The sequence below is a fragment of the Nyctibius grandis genome, chromosome 4 (assembly GCF_013368605.1).
Source record: "Nyctibius grandis isolate bNycGra1 chromosome 4, bNycGra1.pri, whole genome shotgun sequence".
NCBI lineage: Eukaryota > Metazoa > Chordata > Aves > Nyctibiiformes > Nyctibiidae > Nyctibius > Nyctibius grandis.
In genome coordinates this window covers 9,386,998-9,407,752 of record NC_090661.1, presented here as the reverse complement: position 1 = coordinate 9,407,752, position 20,755 = coordinate 9,386,998, and the positions used below count along the sequence as shown (strand labels likewise).

The window sequence follows — 20,755 nt, the reverse complement described above, 5'->3', positions numbered from 1 at the left end:
CAAATTAGTAAGCAGTCTGGTAGGATGAGCTTGCCAGAGATTGCATAATAACCCTACCCACAGTGACAATGCAGGGAATGGGGAACAAAATGGTAGCTCTATACCAGCAGGGAATTTCCCTTTCTAATTACTGAGTACTATGAAAAGCGTTCTCAAGAGCCAAACATGAGCTTCTGTGCAACCGTATCAGGAATTTCTTCACTATTCTCAATTTATTTTCATGTGAAAATTAATTTTAATATGCTGCTCTTTTAATAATCAAAAGTAGCTATGCATAAAAAATGCAAAATATTGTCCAGCAAATATTGCTTGGGAATTTATTTGGTAAAATAAAATTTTTTTGTATAGGAAGTTCAATGGGTTACCAGTAATAATGGCTTCTTGCCTATACAGGTATTCACTATATAGCCACTTCCCTATACCAACAGAAATCAAAAGTACCTAAGACAGAAAATTCTGCTTTTGCAGTACGTGTAGGGTACATTTATATCCTACCCCTTATACAGCCATGAGAAAACTGAAGTGGAACACATGATTTTCAGTTTTTCTCACAGCAACTGAAAAAGGAGACAAAACAGAGCAGAAGCAGGGATGGTTGGAGATAAATAGTTTAAAAAAAAAAACATGCAACCCACCTCTGAGGAATGTAATTACTCACAAGTAACTTTTCTGTCCCCTTTCAATAACTGTCGATATGCAGATTTCCACTGTGGGTGATTCCCAGCAATAGGTCCTTCCACAAGCACAATCACTTGGAGTAGGATTCATGAACCATTTCGGAAAACAAAACTGAATGACTATACTGGCAAGTGGTGCATTATTTCTAGATATTTCCTTGAATTTGTAGTGCTTGATTACTAAGTCAAGCTCCTGTCAGTCAGTCCTATAAGTAGCTGTCCTGATTCTGTCTACGATGGAAACATTCATACCATGGCTTGAGAATTAACATGACTCAGCAGTGGCCTGTAGTGAGACCATATCTGCTTAGGGCTGTTCTCTGGTGTATCCCTGATAGAGACACACAAAAATTAGAGGTCGAGGAAAGGACCTGCCTCAGCCAATGTAGAAGGCAAGAGTTCTCCTTATATTAAGGAAAGTCTCAGAACTAAAGGAGCAAGTCAGGGAAGGGAGGAGGCAGAGGTAACCTTATCTCCCGCTTAAAGTGAAAGCCAGATCTCCTGGCTTTGTCTGGTGATTAAGATGACAGACCTGCACAGGTACCAGGGCAATTCTGTCAGAGAACAATTTAGCAGATGAGAAATCATCCATAAAAACATGACTCTTATAGCAGTGATGACCACAGTCAGGAAATCCATGCAGATCGAGATGCAGGTGGCAATCGGGGATTAATGCAAATGTTTAACATAGAGGTTGCAGGAGGACAGGACTGAATACAAGTCTCACTGGTGGGACTGCTCACTGGGACAGAGTGTCTCAGGAGGCCTTTGAAAAATTATAGTTATGTAGCAGATGAGCACTGAGAACCTCTCCAGCAGGGCTTTACATTAATGGAAGGAGACAGCATTCAGGTGATCATGAAGCAGAGGTTGAGGCAGATAGCAAGCTGTCTCCATTTAGCCTACACCCAGGGCTAAACAATAACTAATTGTTCTATCACCCAAGGCCTCTCCCCAACCAAGAAAGAGATTTGGGAAAAGGAGGGAGACTCGTGGGTTGAAATTTAAACAGATTAATAAAATAAGGAAACCAATATCAATACTAATACAAAAGACACAACATTAGACTTAGCTCATACAGTGGTGGCAAGTCCCTTCAGAGATAGTAACCATTGAGAAGAGAGGAGACAGAGGGAGAGGAGAGCAGAGCAAAGAGCACCCCCCCAGCAAGCTTTCCCATTTATAGTGAACATGACATTAATGTTACAAAACACACCTGTGGGTCAGCTGCCCTGGCTTACTGCTAATGGCCTTGATCACTATACCACAGCTGGCTGCAAACTGAAACAAAATGTAACAGAAAAGTGATTCTATAAATTTTATCCCTGCAAAACCAGAACACAAGCAAGTGGAGAAAATCAGAATGTGGGATGACGGACCAGTAGAAATTCTGATCACTGAACTTGGTCCATACGTCTGAAGAGATCCTTCTGTATAAGTACTTTCAGCTAGCGATATCCTTATAATCCCAGACTTCACAAACCAGGGATGAACAAGTTCACTTTACATTGAAGCGATCCAGCATCATACTGGATGAGACAAGTTCCTGGAGTTCTGCAAGAGTAGGTGTGAGAGGAAAAGCAACATCATACGGCTTTTTGGTCTCGGACTCCAAATAGTCTCAACCAGGTCAGGGAAAGAAGACTTCTTAAAGCTACATCCTCGCCTTACCTTGGAGTTTTCAGAGAAAACAGACCAAAGAAAATCAAGCATCCTAATCAAAAACATGTCTGCAAAGTCTCTTGAGTAAAGACTAGCATTGAAGCAAAACATCTGATGTATTTGGGATGAGAAGATATATTTTTCTGTTGTAGGAGTCCTTGCTTATCATTTTGAGGACATCATTATGGATTTGCATTCATGACTGCATGAAGTGAAATGACTGAAAACATCTATGAAGGTATATTAGGATAAAGCACCAAAAGCCAAACACGTTGAATGCACCAGAATCAAAAGATATGGTCATTTCACTGAATAGGTCTTGCATCATTCTGATGTAGAATAAATACACTGTGATCAGATGACTAATGATCCTGGGTTGTTAGGTCATGAGAAAGAGCTATCACAGCAAAGAGAATAATCAATTACAACTGTTCAGGAGAGCAGTGGAAGTTGAAACAGTATCCCTTCGCAAACACTGAGAGGTTCCTACCGTCATTAGAAAGGGAACAGCTGTAAAGGAGGAGGACTGGCATGGTGGACGACATCTAGGTCTGAGAAGGGTACACATGCAGTCTAGAATAATGAAAGCTAAATATATTGTCACTTTGGTAATGCAAAATTGCCTTCTGAATTCAGAAAGTAGTTCTCAAGACAACTAGCATAGCAAGTACTACATTTAGTCTGATAGCAATTAATTCAGCAATGAGTTGTGATGAGAACTGATTTGCCTCACTTGACTATGAAGCCTGGAGGAAGAATTTTCCCTACAACAGCCATTCATGAATGAGTTAGGTAGGTAAATTCCTGAATTTAAAAGAGCTATTCTGTTTCTAAGTCACCAGAACCTCCCTGAAGACACTGGAGGGGAAAAAAAAAAAAAAGAAAGAAAGAAAGAAAGAAGACCATTTAAATTTATTTGGGAGGCTTTCTACTGGCATATGTGTACTGTCCTCGAAAGTCCAGACAACTGACAGCAGGATTTTCTTAAAGTAGTAGAAAAGTCCATATAGCTTGGAGAAACTGTTAAGTTGAGCGTCAGCCTTTATCATCACCTTCACCCCTCTTTCCCCCACCCCAAATCACTTGAAGGGAAAAGAAAGCACACTATGAGAAAAGACTTTCAAGTATAGACATAATTCTGTACTTCTATAGTCTAATCATTGTAGCCTGGTAGCTGGCAGGGCTCATTTGGAGAGAAGTGTCAGAATAAACATGTTTCCCCAGAATAACCCTTCCTTCTAAAAACCTTGTGTCATTATAGGGGTAGCATGGTTGTCCAGATCCATAGTTATCATAGTTAGGATGACCGGCAGTGATAGCTGAAGAAGTCCAGATCAGTCAGGAATACCCGATAAAAGCTTTGCAACCTGATGTAAAGTGGCAGTGCAAAGAACAGACAGTTGCTCTGAGGTCCCGTTGATTGGAACTGACAGACTGAAGGTATTCTGATGCTGCAAAGTGGCAAATAACTACATCAGAGGTAATTCTTGGAGCATTACAGAAGGATAATAGGAGCTAATGAGATAAGAGTGCTGATCTTTCTCAGTAGAGACACAAAGAACCTAGAGTAATTGGTGAGTGCCTTAGGTGAAGCTGGTAAATAATGAGGACACTGAAAGGGAAATCTAGGAAGGAAAACCTGATGGCAAAATTATGAATGAAGAAAGAGATGCTGAATAGACGTTTCCGTGAACCTGAAGCCTACATACATGTAGAGTTATAACCCATGGCAGTTACCCTATGGTAACTGTAAAGCACCTGGCTGTTGCTAGAGGGTTAAATGTCTTTCCTAAAATCTTGCCCAGGTGAGGTGCCATCTGAAGAAAGACTATCTAACACTGGAATGACAATGAGTCAGGTAGATTACCTGGGCTGGAGAAAAAGTATATTTGAAATACATTCCTTTAGAGTCACTGACATGGATATGTCCTCTTAAACAATGCCCAGGGAAGAAACACATAACTTGCACTGACTAGGGAGCTGGGGTTGTTTAGCCTGGAGAAGAGGAGGCTCAGAGGTGACATTATTGCAGTCTACAACTACCTGAAGGGAGGTTGTAGTGAAGTGGGAGTCGGGCCTCTTCTCCCAGACAACTAGCGATAGGACAAGAGGACATAGCCTCAAGCTTCGCCAGGGGAGGTTCAGGTTGGACATTAGGAAAAATTTATTTTCAGAAAGGGTTATTAGACATTGGAATGGGCTGCCCAGGGAGGTGGTGGAGTCACCATCTCTGGATGTGTTTAAGAAAAGACTGGACATGGCACTTAGTGCCATGGTCTAGTTGAAAGGGTGGTGTCAGGGCAATGGTTGGACTCGATGATCCCTGAGGTCTCTTCCAGCCTGGTTGATTCTGTGATTCTGTGACTGACAAAGGAGAGTTAGTGGAATCTGCACTCCCAGAACCAGACTTTGGCTCTCAACTAAATAATTGCAAATGCAAAACTTGCCTCAAATCTGGATCAAGACCTGAACAGAGAACCCTCATAAGGCATCAAATTTCCCAAGTCCCAAAAAGCCCGTAAGGGGAGTCCCAATGCTGATGTGTCTAAAGAAGAGACTGGAGTCTCGAAGGCAGAAAGGGACAGTGCTTCCACTGTCATTTCTTCTCTTTACTTCTTCCCACAGAGTGGAGCTGATTTGTTAAGTGTCAGTGCCAAATTCTAGGAAATAATTCTCTAATGGGCCTCTTCAGGAGCCTCTTAGAACCAGAAAGTCTTGCAGTTTAGTGTTAATCCAAGGAACAGAATAAACTAGTAGACATTCTTTTTTAACAGGAGATTTAATTAAGCAATTCTGATATCTTAGCATGATGTACTCTGGCACTGCATAGGTAGGCTGCATGCACTGGCAGACTGCAAGGCAGGGCAGAAGTCAGATAACCTGATTCTGATAAGCCTTGGATCTGAAAAGGAATCTGGAGTCTTAGCTATCATATCTCAATAGGCATGCTTCCAGGTTTTGGTTTGGGTTTTTTTTAGTTTGTTTGTTTGTTTGGGTTTTGGTTTTTTGTTGTTTTTGTTTTTTGAAAGCAGAACTTGAAACATCAACAAGTAAAATATTTGTTTAGGCATAACCTTCTCCAAAAAACATAGGCTCTTACTGTGACACAATCACCATTTGAAGTCATTTTCAAGAAAGAACAATTCCCCAGCAGGCAAACAGAAAAAATAGATACAAAGAGAATAAATAAGATTAGATTAAACAAAGAAAGAGGACTAAAAACTACATAGCCAAAAGCTAGGTGATCTTTTCTACAGCCAAGCAGAGAGACAGGAAAAGGGTGAAGAAAGGAAAAAAAAAAATAAGCAGAAGAAACACTAAAGCCAAATAAGTAAAATAAAAAAGAATTTAAAGTTTTAAAAGTTATGGTAGTGACATACCAAGAAAACCCTAACAAAAGGCACTCCAGCATGTTTAAAATTAAGCTGGCTGAGAGGAAGTCAGGGATACACAATCAATCTCCCACCAGCATGAGCATGCCCTATCAAAGGGGGGCCGGGGCGAAGAGGCCTCTGGTTTGAGTGCTCAGGGTATGAATATTTAGCACAAACGTACATATAGGCAATTTTTTCAATATGAAATCAATGGTTATGAACTTGATCAGATTGATTCAAATGCCCACATAAAAGAATGTTTGTACACATCTCACACTACAGACTGAGCATAACTGTCCTGGACTGTGTATGTACTAGAGACCAGGTACTACTGTATGTGTTGGCATCTGTTCATAACTCCAGTTATCAAAATACATTACTAGAAATACAAGAGTCTCCAAGAGTGGAGACTGCACAGTCTTCTCTGGACAATCTCTGCCACTCCCTGACTGTCCTTGGAGAGAAAAAGTTCATCCTTATATCTGGTCTTACCCTGCCTTGTTTCAAGCTTGTACCTGTTGACTCTCACCCTCCCAACATCTATGGTGGAAGAGTCTGGGCTACATAAATCCCAGAGGGCTTTCACAGAAAGCCTCTTAGCTCTTTTCTTATTATAGGATAAACCAGGAAGCTACATGAAAACTTGCAGAGTTGAGATAAGCAGGTTGTCAACAGAAGCAGGAGCCTAGGCTAAGAAACAGTAGTGAACTAAGTTAACATCGCAAGCAAGTACAACTTAATATTTATTTCCTCTTCTAGTGTGTTAGCTAGAACTTCGAAGAACCACTATAATAAAATACATAACAAAGCAGTATTCAGAAACGTCTTATATTTTCTGATTTTGGCTGTGCTATTTTATGGTTTTAATAATTAATTCTAAAAGACATGGCAACTATGTATACAATGAGTTGAGGGAGTTCCCAAGGTATAACAAGCCATTTAGTATATGCAAAAAGTGGGAAATATTACAATAAAAAGTTTTTCCTTCATTTATAACACAAGCCCAAACCAGAATAAACAAAATAAAGGAAGGATGCAAAACCCCTACATGGTCAGAATGTAGTTTGCTTTTTCTACTGCCTCATCAGTAGCAAATAATGTCTATCACAAAGCTGTTTCTCTTCTGCAAGTTCCTTGTTCTTATCACTGTTATTTTAAATGATTAACATTTGCAGTCTGAAGCAAGACATAACTATCTCCTGTGACAATTTTAACCAAAACCTTGCCAATAAGTGGTTAAGGCTTCTCCAGTGTACCAGATTTTTGTATTTAATCTCATCCAAAGTGTTCACATTTTCCAGTCAGTGCTAGAACTACCTGTGGCAGATACATTTTTTTTTTCTTTTTTTTTTTAAAGCTCATATTTAATCTCTGAGTATCATGATATGGGAGCCAGAGTGTTTTAGAAAAAGATATGAAAGTTTTCATCAAGGACAATCAATTCCACCCTACAGGTAAGGTGAACTAGAGCTTGTTTTACCATTATAAAATTATCTTTTTTTTCTGTCTAGAATAATATATGCAATGATTCTTATACAAAGAAAATTCAGGAACACTCTTGCAAATGTAAAAGACCAGAAGGCTTAAATTTTACAGACTCAGAATTCATCTCTACCTTCTCAGTCTCCAAATCACATACCTGGCATATTCGGATTCTTTCATATTTAACACACTCCTGTAATTATAGCTTTGGATCGTGAATTTAATGGCTGTGTACAGCTATTTCATAATGATTTATCTCCTGCTGATAGTAGAGCTGCTGATCAATACTTCAGAAAGAGAATTTTCATTTAGGGGTTTGAATTCGATTGCATTCCCTGCCCTTTTGGGAGGTACAGCATCTGTCTCTCTTTGAAACCAAAGTACACAGCTTTGTATTCTTTTCTGTCTGATAAATGTAAAGTAGGTATATATGTCATGCCCATATAATTACTAGGTTTAAAGTCACAAGTAAATAGTGTCCAATCTTCCCCCCGCCCCCACATCATATGTCACTTGAGGATTATGTTTCCTACTTGTAATCTCTCATCCCTCCTTCATGAAAACCCTGTAGAATTTTTAAAATCTGAAATTTTAATTAGATAGGAATACTGTTTTCATTCACTAGTGTAAGGAAGCTTTACTAAGAAACCTAAACTATGTGGCTTCACTATGAACTGAAAATTCATCCCCCCTGATTCGCAAATCTTTGGGGATTGAACGCTTCACACCAAATCCGAGTAAAAATGCATTACTTCCATATGCTAATAAGCAGTAAGATGACAGACTCAGTTTCAATGATAGGATGCCAGGAAAGGGAATGTATAAAATGCAAACATGAGCAAAATATTTGAAAGTTCTGAATGCTTGTTAAACAAAACTACATCATTTCATACATCTCAGAATAAGCCATTTACTAAGTAGCCTGATGTGCTCACATTGGGATACAAGGTTTAAAAAAACCCACATACTAGTTGAGTGCAACATCAAGATTACATAAACATAGCTTAATTTTTAATGTAAAAAGCTTAATAAATAATTGCAGTCATTAATTTTTTAAAAAATAAACAAAGTTTGCTTATAAAGAACTAATAAGTCATGAGACACAGCTAAAAGCCTTTTAAGACTACTTATTTCAAAATGCTGTATATCAATTGCTTAAAAAGATGTAAGATTCCTAGAAAATGCTGAAACACAGCAACTGAGGAACTGCTTTTCTAAGAGCTTGTAGAAATACCTTTTAATCTACAAGCTTTGGTAAGCCCATCAGACAGCTAAACAGCATCAAAAGAAATGGTCACCAGTCAGCATGTCTTCGAAAACAAAGGCAATGTTTGGGGCTATTGTTTCAGGTTAAACCTAGAGAAAGAGGATTTAAGAATAAAGGACCATTTACCTTCCTTATCTCACTACTACTCCAAGTTTCCTTAAATGTTTTCTTCTTCAGCCCACGTCCCTAGCTTTTATAAATGCCATACTTTTACGAAACCTTCACTCCTGCTACTGCCATGCCTGCTTATGTTCTTACACTGGTTTTGCACTGGTGGGTTGTTAAATTCAGTCACCTAAACCAAGAATTTCTTGATTCACTCTAGAGCAAAGAAAGTCAAAAGGACACCTCCAGGAACACTACTATGATGAATGCATTTAAAACTAAACTATCACAAAAATAGTGGACATAACATAAGAATCTAACAACTGATTATGCCAAAACAATACAGAGCAGTGTCTAATTTTGAGTCTTTATGACTCAGTTTGTCACTGTACATGAGAAAAGCAGGTCACGTTTGCACACAATATTTTATATTGACTGTTTAATTGTCAAGCATATATTTATAAAGTCCACAAATACCACTAATTTTTGGAGGAATGGCGAGCACTTTGAAGGACAGAATTGTAGTTCAGAACTTTCTTGATAAATTGAAGATGCAGTCAAGATGAAATTCAGTAAGACAAATACAAAGCTCTACACTTAGAAGGAACAAAATGCACAGACAGAAAATGAGGAATCACATAGGCAGCAGTAGATGTAGGAAAGGATTTAGGACTTTACCATGGACCTCCTGTACAATACTGAGATGCTCCTGCAATAAAGGCAAGTTGCATACACTTAGAGGATTCTGCATGAACGCAAGAGAAGCAATTATGATACTTCAAAGGATTACTGTATGTAAATTCTGTATGATTGTATGCTGAGGGTCCAGATCCACTATTGTGTGCAATTCTGGGGAATATAAATAAGACTGAACTCTCAACTTGACTGCAGAAATGGCACAACTGAAAAAAAAAAAAGATGCCCTACAAGGAAAATATTAAAATTTTAATAAGAAACAAGTAAAGAGTGTGTGGAATTGGAAAGAGAATAAGGGAAACTTCAGAATAACTGTCTCATAAAATATCAAGAAAATTCTTAATTTAGGAAGTTAATCTGATAAGAGAGCAATTTAACGACTATTAGTGAAGACTCAGTTTAGATATTAGTAAAAGCTCTATAAGGTTTTCCTTAAATTTCTATAAAATATAATATATTGAAGTGTTTGAACAGGCCACTTGGAGATGAATTTTTTGTTGTTGTTGAACATTTCTTCAGAACAGATTCAGAAAACATCCACCAAGAATTTTCTCAGAATATTTATTCTTACTCAGAGAATGAGAAAGAGAGATGAGATGAGGTTCAGCACTAAATTTCTATTATTCTACGTGATTTACCAGACTAAATCTATTACATTGAATACGTTTTGATTAAAATGGTCTGTATAGATACTGTTCTATAGTCAATCAGTGCTTGATTATTGCCCTTGAGTACAATTTGCCTTCAAACAATTTGCAGACTGTTGCTAAACATTACAAAAGAGAAAGATCAGCAGTCTGTGTGACAACAGTTGGGAATGGCTTGTGTAAAGAGGCCAATGGGACATGATATCCAAAGCTTTCAGAGCGCCCCGCTGCGCTGAGTTGTACAATTACCACTGGCATAAGTAAGAGCTGTATTATTATACCCCCAAAATTCTACGAGTGAATTTGGCATCTCTAATTCCCCGACCATATTTAATTTAGCTATTTAACATATGTTTGCGTGTTTGTGGGAGACAATGCGAGTTGTTTATTTTAAAGCCCAATTGTGCCCTGGGTGTTCTATAAGGACAAAGAAGTTAGGCTGCATTAAACAAACAACAGTAAAATCAGATTTTAAAGTCTCCATTTTCTTAGAGGAAAAGAGATTTAGAATGGTGGAGTCCAAACTACACTTCTCTAAAAGTCTCTACTCCATGGAAAGTAAAAAGGTAACCAAAAAAAGTACAGGAAAAAAACACCTGTCCAAACAAGAATTTTAACAGCTGTGCTATTTATAGGATCAAGACCCTGCAGCTTAATGATTAACGAGGATTGACCGTACCTGCTGATTTGCAGAGTCAGACAAGAGTAAATGAGCCATGAGGAGGTTGTAAAAGGCAGAGCAAAGGCCCTGCAGGGTGAATTCACGGCAGCTGCTCACTGCATGTTCATCCTTTGCAATGGGCTGCAGAACTCAACCTGTTGCAGCATGACTGTGACCACTGAAAACAATGTTTTTCCAGCCTGTGGGTACCATGTCTATATCAGTCACTGAGATGTTAGTCCTTATTTAACACCTTGCTACTCTAGCACATGCCCCTCTACAGTACTTTGAGGCATTACACCTGTTGATCAGTTTAACACTCAATAGCTGTGCAAAACAGAAGCCACAACCCCAGTGGGATCTTGACCTGAGTAGAGAGTGTGGATTCAGGTTTTCCCCATGAAAGACATTGCAACCCATACTTCATGATTTGAAAGTGATGCTCACAGGCTTGAAAATACGGAGTTTTACAGTCTCTGAGGCATGGGGGGAAAGCATATGTCTTATTTGGTCAACTTTCATTTCTTTCTATCCTGTGCGAAGACTTGCTAATATGAATGAAGCACATTCCTTCATGCAGTGCATTCACATGCTTTGTTTTGACTATTATTTGAACAGTAAATATGTCTCCTCATGGACACAGAGGCTTATGCCAGTAGTCCAGAAGTAGCATTTAGTCTCTTGCCACTATTAAGGAATTTTCAGAGAGTTCTGTTCCACTAGGTAATTCATTGAATAACATATTCTCCATCTGAGCGCAGGAAATACATAACTGCGAGTGACATGCACATTATTGTACACAGTTTTTTCTTACTCTGCACAGCTGTTTAGACACCATTAGGATCTTCACATTATAATAAAAACACAGTGCAAACCTTTGAACTAAACTACTTTTTTTCTCCTCTAGTTACTAGCACCTAGGCATGACACAAGAGCCATCAGTATTTATCTGTAAGCATTCATTGGGTACTTAAATAAGAATCTTAAACCTGAATCAACACAGGCAGAACTGAATGAACTTCAGTTAATTGTGCTAACGCAGGAGGAGCACAATAAGTAGTTTGTGCAATAAAAATACAAATTTAGTTATGCATAAAACTTGAAACTCTCATCTGCCAATTCAGATTGCAATCCGTACAATAAAGCTAATTAAACATTCTCTCCACTGAGATCCATTGGGCTTTTTTTTTTTGATCTGTATAGAATATCCATTTACATCCCACTCTGCTGACTTAAAAATTCCTCTGTACTTCAGCAAAGCTTAGTGAGTTTCTCACTACAATGCGAGTTAGACACACGCCTGGCCATAAAGGCAAAACTCAGGCCAAATCTTTCCCATTAGCCACAGCTATAGAGACATTAACAACTGAAATATCGAAATGAATGGTGACAAGTTTATTTTAAAATAGATGAAGCACCGCCATTTCTACTTCTTAACATTAGCTAATGCTGTAATGCTAGCTTATTTAAAAAAAAAAAAACAAACTTTCCGTATTAAAAAAAGACGTTTCTCCCCAATAATGTTAGGAAGTTGTTTAATTTTAAGGAAGATGGAGTTATTCCAACATCAAATAAGTTCTCACTTATTCTAGATTTTCTTACAAAATGTGTGAAAACCAGAAAGAGAACTCTAGCAAACTCAATAGGAAAACAGGGCAAATACGTATTGAGCTTGTGCATCATATTTGCTATGTATAAAAAAACGGAAGACACTTTAGGGAGAGATACTAGGATTAAGTTAATTTCTGTCTCCTTGTAGATCATCAAAATTAGAACTTTTGAGTATTTCCCTTGAAAACATAGAAATACTTCTCTGAGGCAAGCGAAATCTTCTATTTATAATTCATTATTAAAATTAGTATCAATATGACTACCCATGTAACAAATATCATTCAACAATATTTTTAAGTTTGGAAAGTGAAATAGTAAGTAATACCTCATCTGAGAATCAACAAACCGACATAATTTTTACCTACTTTCATCAATAAGATGCGTATTGTCAATTTTCAGAATTCCTTTCATGCAGTGTGATCTTGAAATAGCCAGAAATACTATTTTGTGAATCATCGCTCTGGATTCTGATCCTTTTAATAATGATAAACAACATTTCATCCCACTGAATATGTTCGTTAAGTAAAGTACTGCTGAGCATCAATAAAACAGCAGAATCTAATTTATGACTGATAAAACAGTCATTACAGCTGTGGCAAACACACTTCTCAGAGGCATAATCTACATCTGAATGGACAAAAATATCTAGACAAAGAAATGCAAAAAGTAAAATGTTAACAAAACAATTTTCACGTTCACTTTGGATAACAAATTCAGGTGTCATAGGCTCTAGTTCAAATAATTGATGCTCATGTTTAACTGTAAGAATGTGGGAAGGCGAGCTGAAGTGAAGGTACAAAAGCCTTGACCTCTTGAAGAGGTTGCATGGAATATAAAATATGCTATGTTGTTCTCATGTCAACATCCACAAATATTTATGCTTACTTAAGCATCGTCTGCATTCTACTGTGCAAATAACATCTCTCTGAGCCAAGCACACAGTAAGGAAGACTCCTAGAGGTACAGATCAGAGAAAGTGCTCTCACCTGAAAAGTTCCTGCATGGTCTTCTTCTTTGTCACCTTCTTTTCCTTCCTTGAGAGCAATCAAGGTGAATCCTCGAAAGTAAGCAGGAGTGGCAGCAGAAAGTGTCACTGAGATATAATAAAGAGAGAAATAATGAAAACATAATATTAATTGTGAAATCAGCCACTTGCATATCATTTCACAGCTCTACTTGAAAGGTGTGTGTTTTAAGCTGGTATTTACAAAAGCTAGAGCACTAACAACATGGAGCAGAGCCAGACAGAATACAAAAATGTTCAGTCCAAGTTTCCACATAAACTGAAAAACACTGGCAGGATGTGAAATAGCCCAGTTATTTTTTTTCCCCACACACAACCCTCTCCCCCCTCCCCCCTTTTTTTTTTTTAAAGCAGATTGCTAATCTGCTCAGATCTACAGGAGGGTTATTGTATTGGTGGTGGTTTGGGGGCAGGGACAAGTGTTTGGGATTTTTCGGGGTTTTTTTTTGTTTTTTTTTAATGTCAGGGAACATCTCCTGAATATCTGGCTTCAGCTTTTGTCCTGCTCTGAGCATAGACAAGGATCTAGGCACTTTAGTACACAGAAGTTTCTTTAACTGTAAAGCAAGATGACCATAATGCCTGCTCCAGCTCAGCTACACTCAACACAGTATTCTAGCTGATGGAGATGGTGGCTCTAAAACTATCCTTCCTCTCCCTTAACCTCATGGCAGAACAGGACACAAAGTTAAACTCATGGCTAAAGCTGACCTCTAAAGACTCTGCTGCCAGCTGTGATTGCCAAATCATCCTACATATCAGCAAAACACCCTTCTTCACACACCAGTCATGACCAGGAAGGCATCATTGGATCCACCAGCAGAGAACAAATAACATAAGGCTGACCAATCTGACTTTACCACTCTCAGCCTCAGGATTACATCCCTTATTTTCTGCTAGTGTAAGATACGTTTCTATGATTTTTCTATTTGCCATCATCAGTACCTAAGCACCACCCAGCAACACTTGAGTTACATCAGCTGTGGCTCTTTTGAACACTATCAGAAAGACAGAATGAGGCAGAGCTTTGAGGCAAGAATCCTGGGGGAGTTTTAAAATTACTAAACCCTTTTCAACTGCTTATAGGAATCCTTTTCTGAAACAGAGGTAAATTGTAGGGAAAAATTCTTTTTTAATTAAAGGAAAAGAGACAGAAAATTGGACTACTAATACTTTTAAGTAGCTTTTACTTTAAGCATAATGCAGACAGCGTTGCTTGTAGCACTCTATTGTCACGCTCTCAAACTCTGACTGGCACAATAAAAACTGAAGACCACCCAGAGTTTTCATGAGCAAACCGCAACTACCAATGCTGCTGCATAGAAAAGCATTCACAAGAGACTCCCTCTCACACAAATAGGCTGTGAGGGGTTGAAACACATTACTAAAAATGACAGTTTGCCCTTAAAAGATATGGATTTCAGAATATGTCCAGAGTTCATTTGGAACATATGGAGAGCACTTTGATCTAAGAATTCAATGGTGGAAAAATATAATATAGGATATTTGAAGATTTCTAGTATTATGCAGCTGTATCTGGGTCTAAAACCATGGTGTTTGTACAAATACATAGCTTTTCCCACTATGTGTGAAAAAAGAGGACTGGAGAGATATGCAAAAGGTTAAAAATTGAAAGTACCATGCTGAGACCTGCACACCTGCAAACACCTGTACAAATCTATAGTAGTGATGGGCGTAACAGCAACTGCCCCAACTCTCAAGATCTTCAGCACACTTTTCATTCCATGGAACCTTATTATGAGGTTAAACCTCATCATTTTGGGGGAGAAAGAAACTGTCACATTTTATATACAGGAACTGAGTAGTAGCATAATAGCATTAAAATTTCTGATTATGTTTTTAAGTATTGCTCCAGTTCATGAGTTCATTATCTGCCTGATAATTAGTATTATTAGCCAAATTTTGCAAACTTTTGCAGCTCTGAATTAAAATCCCCAGCCAGCCTCTCAGTAGCAGTAATTGAGAACAGCACACGGCTGAACTCAACAAGGGTGAACGCATTATACTTGCTTGAACACTGATTCTTAGAAAGTAATTGCCATAAAGGTCTTTTAGAGGCAACAAATTTTTCCATATATTATATGTAATTCAAAAGTCTGAATCACTATGAGTAAAAGGTTACACCAGAAATATTTAATTACTTATGCAAGGAAACAGAGAATCCAGCTGTGAATTGACTCAACAGTTTTCATCATTTTCCTCACAAATTTACAGGTCAAACCAAACAGTTCTCAAAATTCTAAACAAAACACCTACCTACATAATAGAGGACATCTGAAATGCCACAAAGGCCAAAAAAGTAAAAAAAAAAAAAAAAAAAAAAAGAAGATAATTCCAAAGCCTGACTCATGGTTTTTGAATGCCTGGGATTAGCACTACTCATGCTGTGGCTGCACAGTCATTTTACCCCACAATAAATCCATGCTTCCTCCAACACCAGTGATCCCGCCCTCCCCCACGCAGCCACACAGCTGTTCTGTCAGCTGAACTAGGCAACACATCCAGCTGAAAAGTAAAACAAAACCAAAAACCCCAACCGGAGAGTTCAGCTGGGTCCAGTCCCTGAGTGGCTGCACTGTGCAGCCCCGGGAGCGCTTCTGCCAGCGGTGGGGACACCCAGCTACAAGACAGGGTCCAGGAGGGTGATGACCGCAGCAGCAGCAAAGTGGTCTCATGTGGGATTTAAGTGTCCATGCAACCTCAGCTTAAGGATACTAAGATGAATGTGTGCTTTGATCACCCCTGAGCTAGGCCAGAATGAACGCTGACATCTGAGCCAAAAAGATTTCTGTCAGTTCTCTGAACTATCCAGTGTGTTAAGATAACGTTGCAGCACAAGGCTTCATCTAAAGCACTCCTAAGTACAGATCCTTGGCGTGGTGATGGTTCTTTAATTGCAGGCTCTGGACTGATGGTTTCAGCACAGAAGAAGGAGGCTTGCAGTGCACAGGCAGCAGTGGGAAGCTGTCAGACTACATCTGGTTTTCACAAGAGATAGCGGCTCCTCATTGCATAAGAGTTGAGTGTTCTCCTTGGGCTAAACTCTGCCATTTTAAAGAACAGCTGAATATTGCTCACACTGTGTTCACATTAATTAATGATCACTGAACAGTATGAACTTCCTGTAAAGATCAGTTAAATCTCAGTGCAAGTCTCAAAGTTAAGGATTTTGCTTTAAAAGGAAGATTACATATCAACAGTTACTTTTGTCTGTTTCCATCCCCTCTGGCCAATCTCTAATTACCTTACAAGTTGCACTTTGGCACACACCTTTACCACACTCCTCTTTCTCCAGTGTCCCCAGCTAAAGGTGGGGTGATCAAAGCAATTGCTCCTTTGGTTTCAGGCAGGAAATCTGACTTTCTACACCCTATGCTACAGCACATCCTGTGTTGTACATTGCACATGTACCAGCAAATACACTTTTAGTATCAACTTTTATCCATAATTTGTGAAACGTGAGAATCCATAAAATATTTACAGAATGAGGGTTTATTTGTAAAGTATAGAAAAGAGTGTTTGCATGTTGGGGGGAATAAAGAAATGGAAAGAAAAAGATTTAACATTCCTTAGAAGTCCCCAAACTAAGGCAACGGAGTGTGTAACGTTAACTGAGCTTGTCCTTGAAAACTGAGAGGGTGAACAGACCTACAAGTGGAAATCCATTAAAACAGAAACAGCATCCACATAGAAGATGTATCTAAGGACTATACTAGTCAAAGTCTCATTTTCTTCATCAGAGTAACAATTTCAGAAAATTATGGAGGAAACTATGTACATTGCATGTTAGCACGTGAAACGGACATACTGATGCTTTTTTTTTAGAAGCAATTTTTTTAGAAGCAATTATATTTTTAATAGGGTGAAACTTACCCCGTTTTTCATGGAAATCTCATGCAATCATTAATCTAACTCTATAGATCAATAAAGCTAGGACTGAGTACTTTCAAGGATCATTACCCTGTAACACCATCTAAACTTAAGGCTCATTTGTGCCCTGTGAATGCAATGGGAACTTTGACCTTCAGTGGAAGCAAGAGCAGCTACATCAAGGTCTAAGTTAACCAGCAGGTAGGAGAGGACCTCAATCCCAGGATGTTGTGCCCACAAACCTGGTACTGTGGGAAGACCTGCCCACCACATGCATTTGGCTGCCTGCTCCACAAGGGGAGAGGCAACAATATTCCAATCTGCCTGGAAGACCAGGCAGATGAAGGCCCCTTGCAGGTTACAGCATCAAGAGTCCCAAATAAGATGTTGGAAATCAGTCATGTCACCTTGCCTGTGGGACACCCTGAAGCCCACAGCCATTGTTGCCTTTTTAGACATTAGGGAGGAAAGGAGGATGGCTCTTCAGCCCTGCTGCTACCGCCTTTTTAATTGTCTGAAACAGGAAAAAATGTCCTTATTTACTGCTGTCAATGTTTGCAGACCAGAGGAGGTGCATACTCATTCTAAGAGGTTATTCAGTGCTCAGGGCCATTTTCCTCTATTACAGCTCCAGAGAGGTGGAAAACCAAGGCTTCCATACACACAGATCCACCCAGGATTTCCCCTTAGGGTAAATAGATTCTGGCTGATCTAAAGATGAGTAACTGCAGGAAAGCCATAAAAATTTTCCCAAAGACAAATGGCAGCTGTGAACTGTGGTCTTCTGTTTGCCACACTGCAAGAGTGCTGTGATGTTTCCTCCAGTCATTGCAGCTTGAGGGTCTTATGTGGGTGTCACGTCAACCACTAATCAAGAGTCAGGAACATAAATGGATGCCTCTATACCGTCAATTTGGTGGAGTATGGCATTTGTATCTACAGTCAATTCCTGTGTTATCCACCTTGCATAAATACTAGTTTGTTCCAGGAGCCCACTAGGGAATGTGCCAAGGATCCAGATTGCATTAAATCAAACAGGGGCCATGGAAACAGGCACATTTGGCTCCAATGCAATGGAGGTTGTGCAAATCTTCTGCAGTGTTGTACATCTAGTAATTTACAGATAAAAAAAAAAAACACAGACCTGCCATAATCCTGCATTTTTTTATCATTAGTTGGATTTTCTAATCTTTGTATAAAACAGTAATAAAGTTCCAGTTGTACTACAGAATTTCCTTTGAAAATGAGCTCTTGAAACTTCCTGTAATGCTGTTAGCCATAAATTGCCATAGATAATGTATATGTTACAATAACATTTACTTCGGTTCTTCCAACCATTCAGAAAGTGTCCTTAAAGGACTACCTAGATAAGCTTATGGGCCACCTGAATACTTCAGTCTTAAGTACCAAAAACTTGGGCACATATTTTGGTCTGCATTTTAACTTTTTACTATTAGCTGTAATTTTCTCATTTCCAAGAAGCTACAATATACTAATGTGATTTTATTGAGTTCTTAATGCCTAGAGCTAATATCTCTATGAAATTAGTTTTGCTAATTCATTTGGGAGTTTCTTTCCTCCTACATCTCCATGTCATAGAAACCTTTTGCTAGATGACTGAAAATATCCAATAATGCTTTCACAGAAGTAAATTCCAAAACTTTTTAAGAACATTCACTTTTGTCACTATCAAAGAACTTGACGCTTATCTTTATCCCACTTAGTAGAGGTATCAAAGTCATGCAACATGAAATCTTTCAGACTCGATGTACTAAACCTAATGTCTGGAACAGTTAACCAGTTTGTAAGGAAATGCACATTTCCCACACCACACTAAAATCAATTTTTGAGAAAAAAAAAAAAATAATCAAAAATCACACAAAGTTACAGGCTGATGCTCAAAACAGGTTAATCACTGCTGCAGATGTATTGTTCAGCCTTTTGGAGAATGTGATGATTATGCTACATGACACTTTTTTTCTATCTATACCAAGGTTCCCATGTTCGTGCAATGCTCTTCACACTCAATCTAAGGAAGGTCAGGAGAAATACTTAGAAGAAACACTTAAAATTTGTTTTCCAAAGTGATACCTATAAAGTACATTAGTTACGGTATCTAAAAAATGTCCAAAATCTTCTCAAAGTGCTTTTAAAATACAAAGTTAACAGTATACTCCAAGAAGGTTTGTTTCCAAAGGCATTTTACAGTGAGGCAGGAAAAGTGACCAAAACCTGCCTTTGCCTATTAATTAGAAAAATACACTGAAATCTGCTTTGGAAGTTAATTTCAAGAATTGTACGTGAAATGCTCAGCGAGGAACGAATGCCTCTGTCTCTTACTTACAGTGGCCATTAGCACCATCTCTGCCTCTTTCCTGTTTGAACCATCTGTTCATTTCCCCAGAAAAAAAAAAAAGAGGGGGGGGGGGATAAACAGAAGCAGTAAATGTGGGAAGTTGGCAGTGTGCTGCATCACTGTTTGCCCATATGGTAACTCATTATATTAACGTTCATATTTCAGGGCAAGAACAATTAGCTCCGAGTTTCCTCTCCTTCCTGCTGAATGTTAAAGCTTCTCCTATTCACTGTGTTATATCTAAAGGGACAGGAAGAAATCCTATAGAAGTAGGTAAACGGAGGGAGTGTGTGTTTTGTATCACATCAACTTGTGATCTTGCGCTAGCACTGAGCTGGCTAAGAGGATTCATGAAAGAAAGGAAATTCCTCTTAATACTGAGTTAATGTTTGGAAGTAAAGCGATACTGTGAAATCCAACTCCCTCTCACTTGTCATGAAAGCATCCCCAATAAAGTAATGCGTGGGAGTATATTACCCGGTCCTAACCCACAGAGTCACACACGCCAAAAGGGATACAGAGATGACAGGCAGAGACACGTTGTAGTTTCAGAGACACTTGTCCTGACCGTTATCGTTAGTATCGAGAGTAGAGGATGGCCAACTTACCCCGGTAACTGTTTCCAGGCTTGTAAAATTCTGGATCGCCCTCCACCCTGAGGCTAAATTCATTATACCCTTCCCTCCGGGTGCCTTGGGCTCGCAGGATCCGACTGCAATATCCCTCGGATTTCGCGGCTTTCTCCAAGGTTTCGTCAGAAAAACCCTTCGCCACCAAAGGGAAAGTCAACGCCAGAAGCCGCAGGGCTAGAGGCTGCAGATGCGCTCCCATCCTCGGCGCTCCGCACAACTTTTTCTCCTCGGGCGGCGGCGGTGGTGCCTGGGAGCCCGGAGCCGAGGGGTGCTGGGTCCGGGGGACGGGCAGGGCAGGGCGGCAGCACGGGCAGGGTAGGGTAGGGTGGGCAGCACAGGCAGGGCAGGGCAGGGTGGGCAGCAAGGGCAGCGCGGCCGCGGTCAGCCCCAGCCGGCAGCGGCCCCCAGCATGAGGCTGCCAGGTCGGAGGGACCGGCTGAGCGGCTGCCGGGGAGAGGGAGGGGAAAAGCAGGGAGGGGGCAGAGAGGGAGGGAAGAGAAGGGAGGGAGGGAAGTCTGATCTTGCCCAGATCCCGAAGTGAAGTGCTGTTTTGTTTCAGAGCGTGTGATTAGAAGCTCGGTAATGTTTATTCACGGGGCTTGGTGAAAGAGCGGAGCACGGGGGACGCTGCTGTCTCCTAGACATCCAGCGCGGCGGCGGGGAGAGCTGC

General features: G+C 39.5%; 1 protein-coding gene across 1 annotated transcript in view; it reads right to left on the bottom strand.

The window, feature by feature from the left end:
- Window positions 1–20,284, bottom strand: part of SPON1 (spondin 1) — a 207,632-nt gene extending 187,348 nt beyond the window's left edge. Inside the window, exons 1-2 of the mRNA XM_068399588.1 lie at window positions 20,062–20,284; window positions 13,169–13,275 (exon numbers count right to left, since the gene is read on the bottom strand). Of these exons, the coding sequence (XP_068255689.1) occupies window positions 13,169–13,275; window positions 20,062–20,284 (330 nt within the window). The remainder of the gene's footprint in view (window positions 1–13,168; window positions 13,276–20,061) is intronic.
- Between the last annotated feature and the right edge of the window lie 471 nt (window positions 20,285–20,755).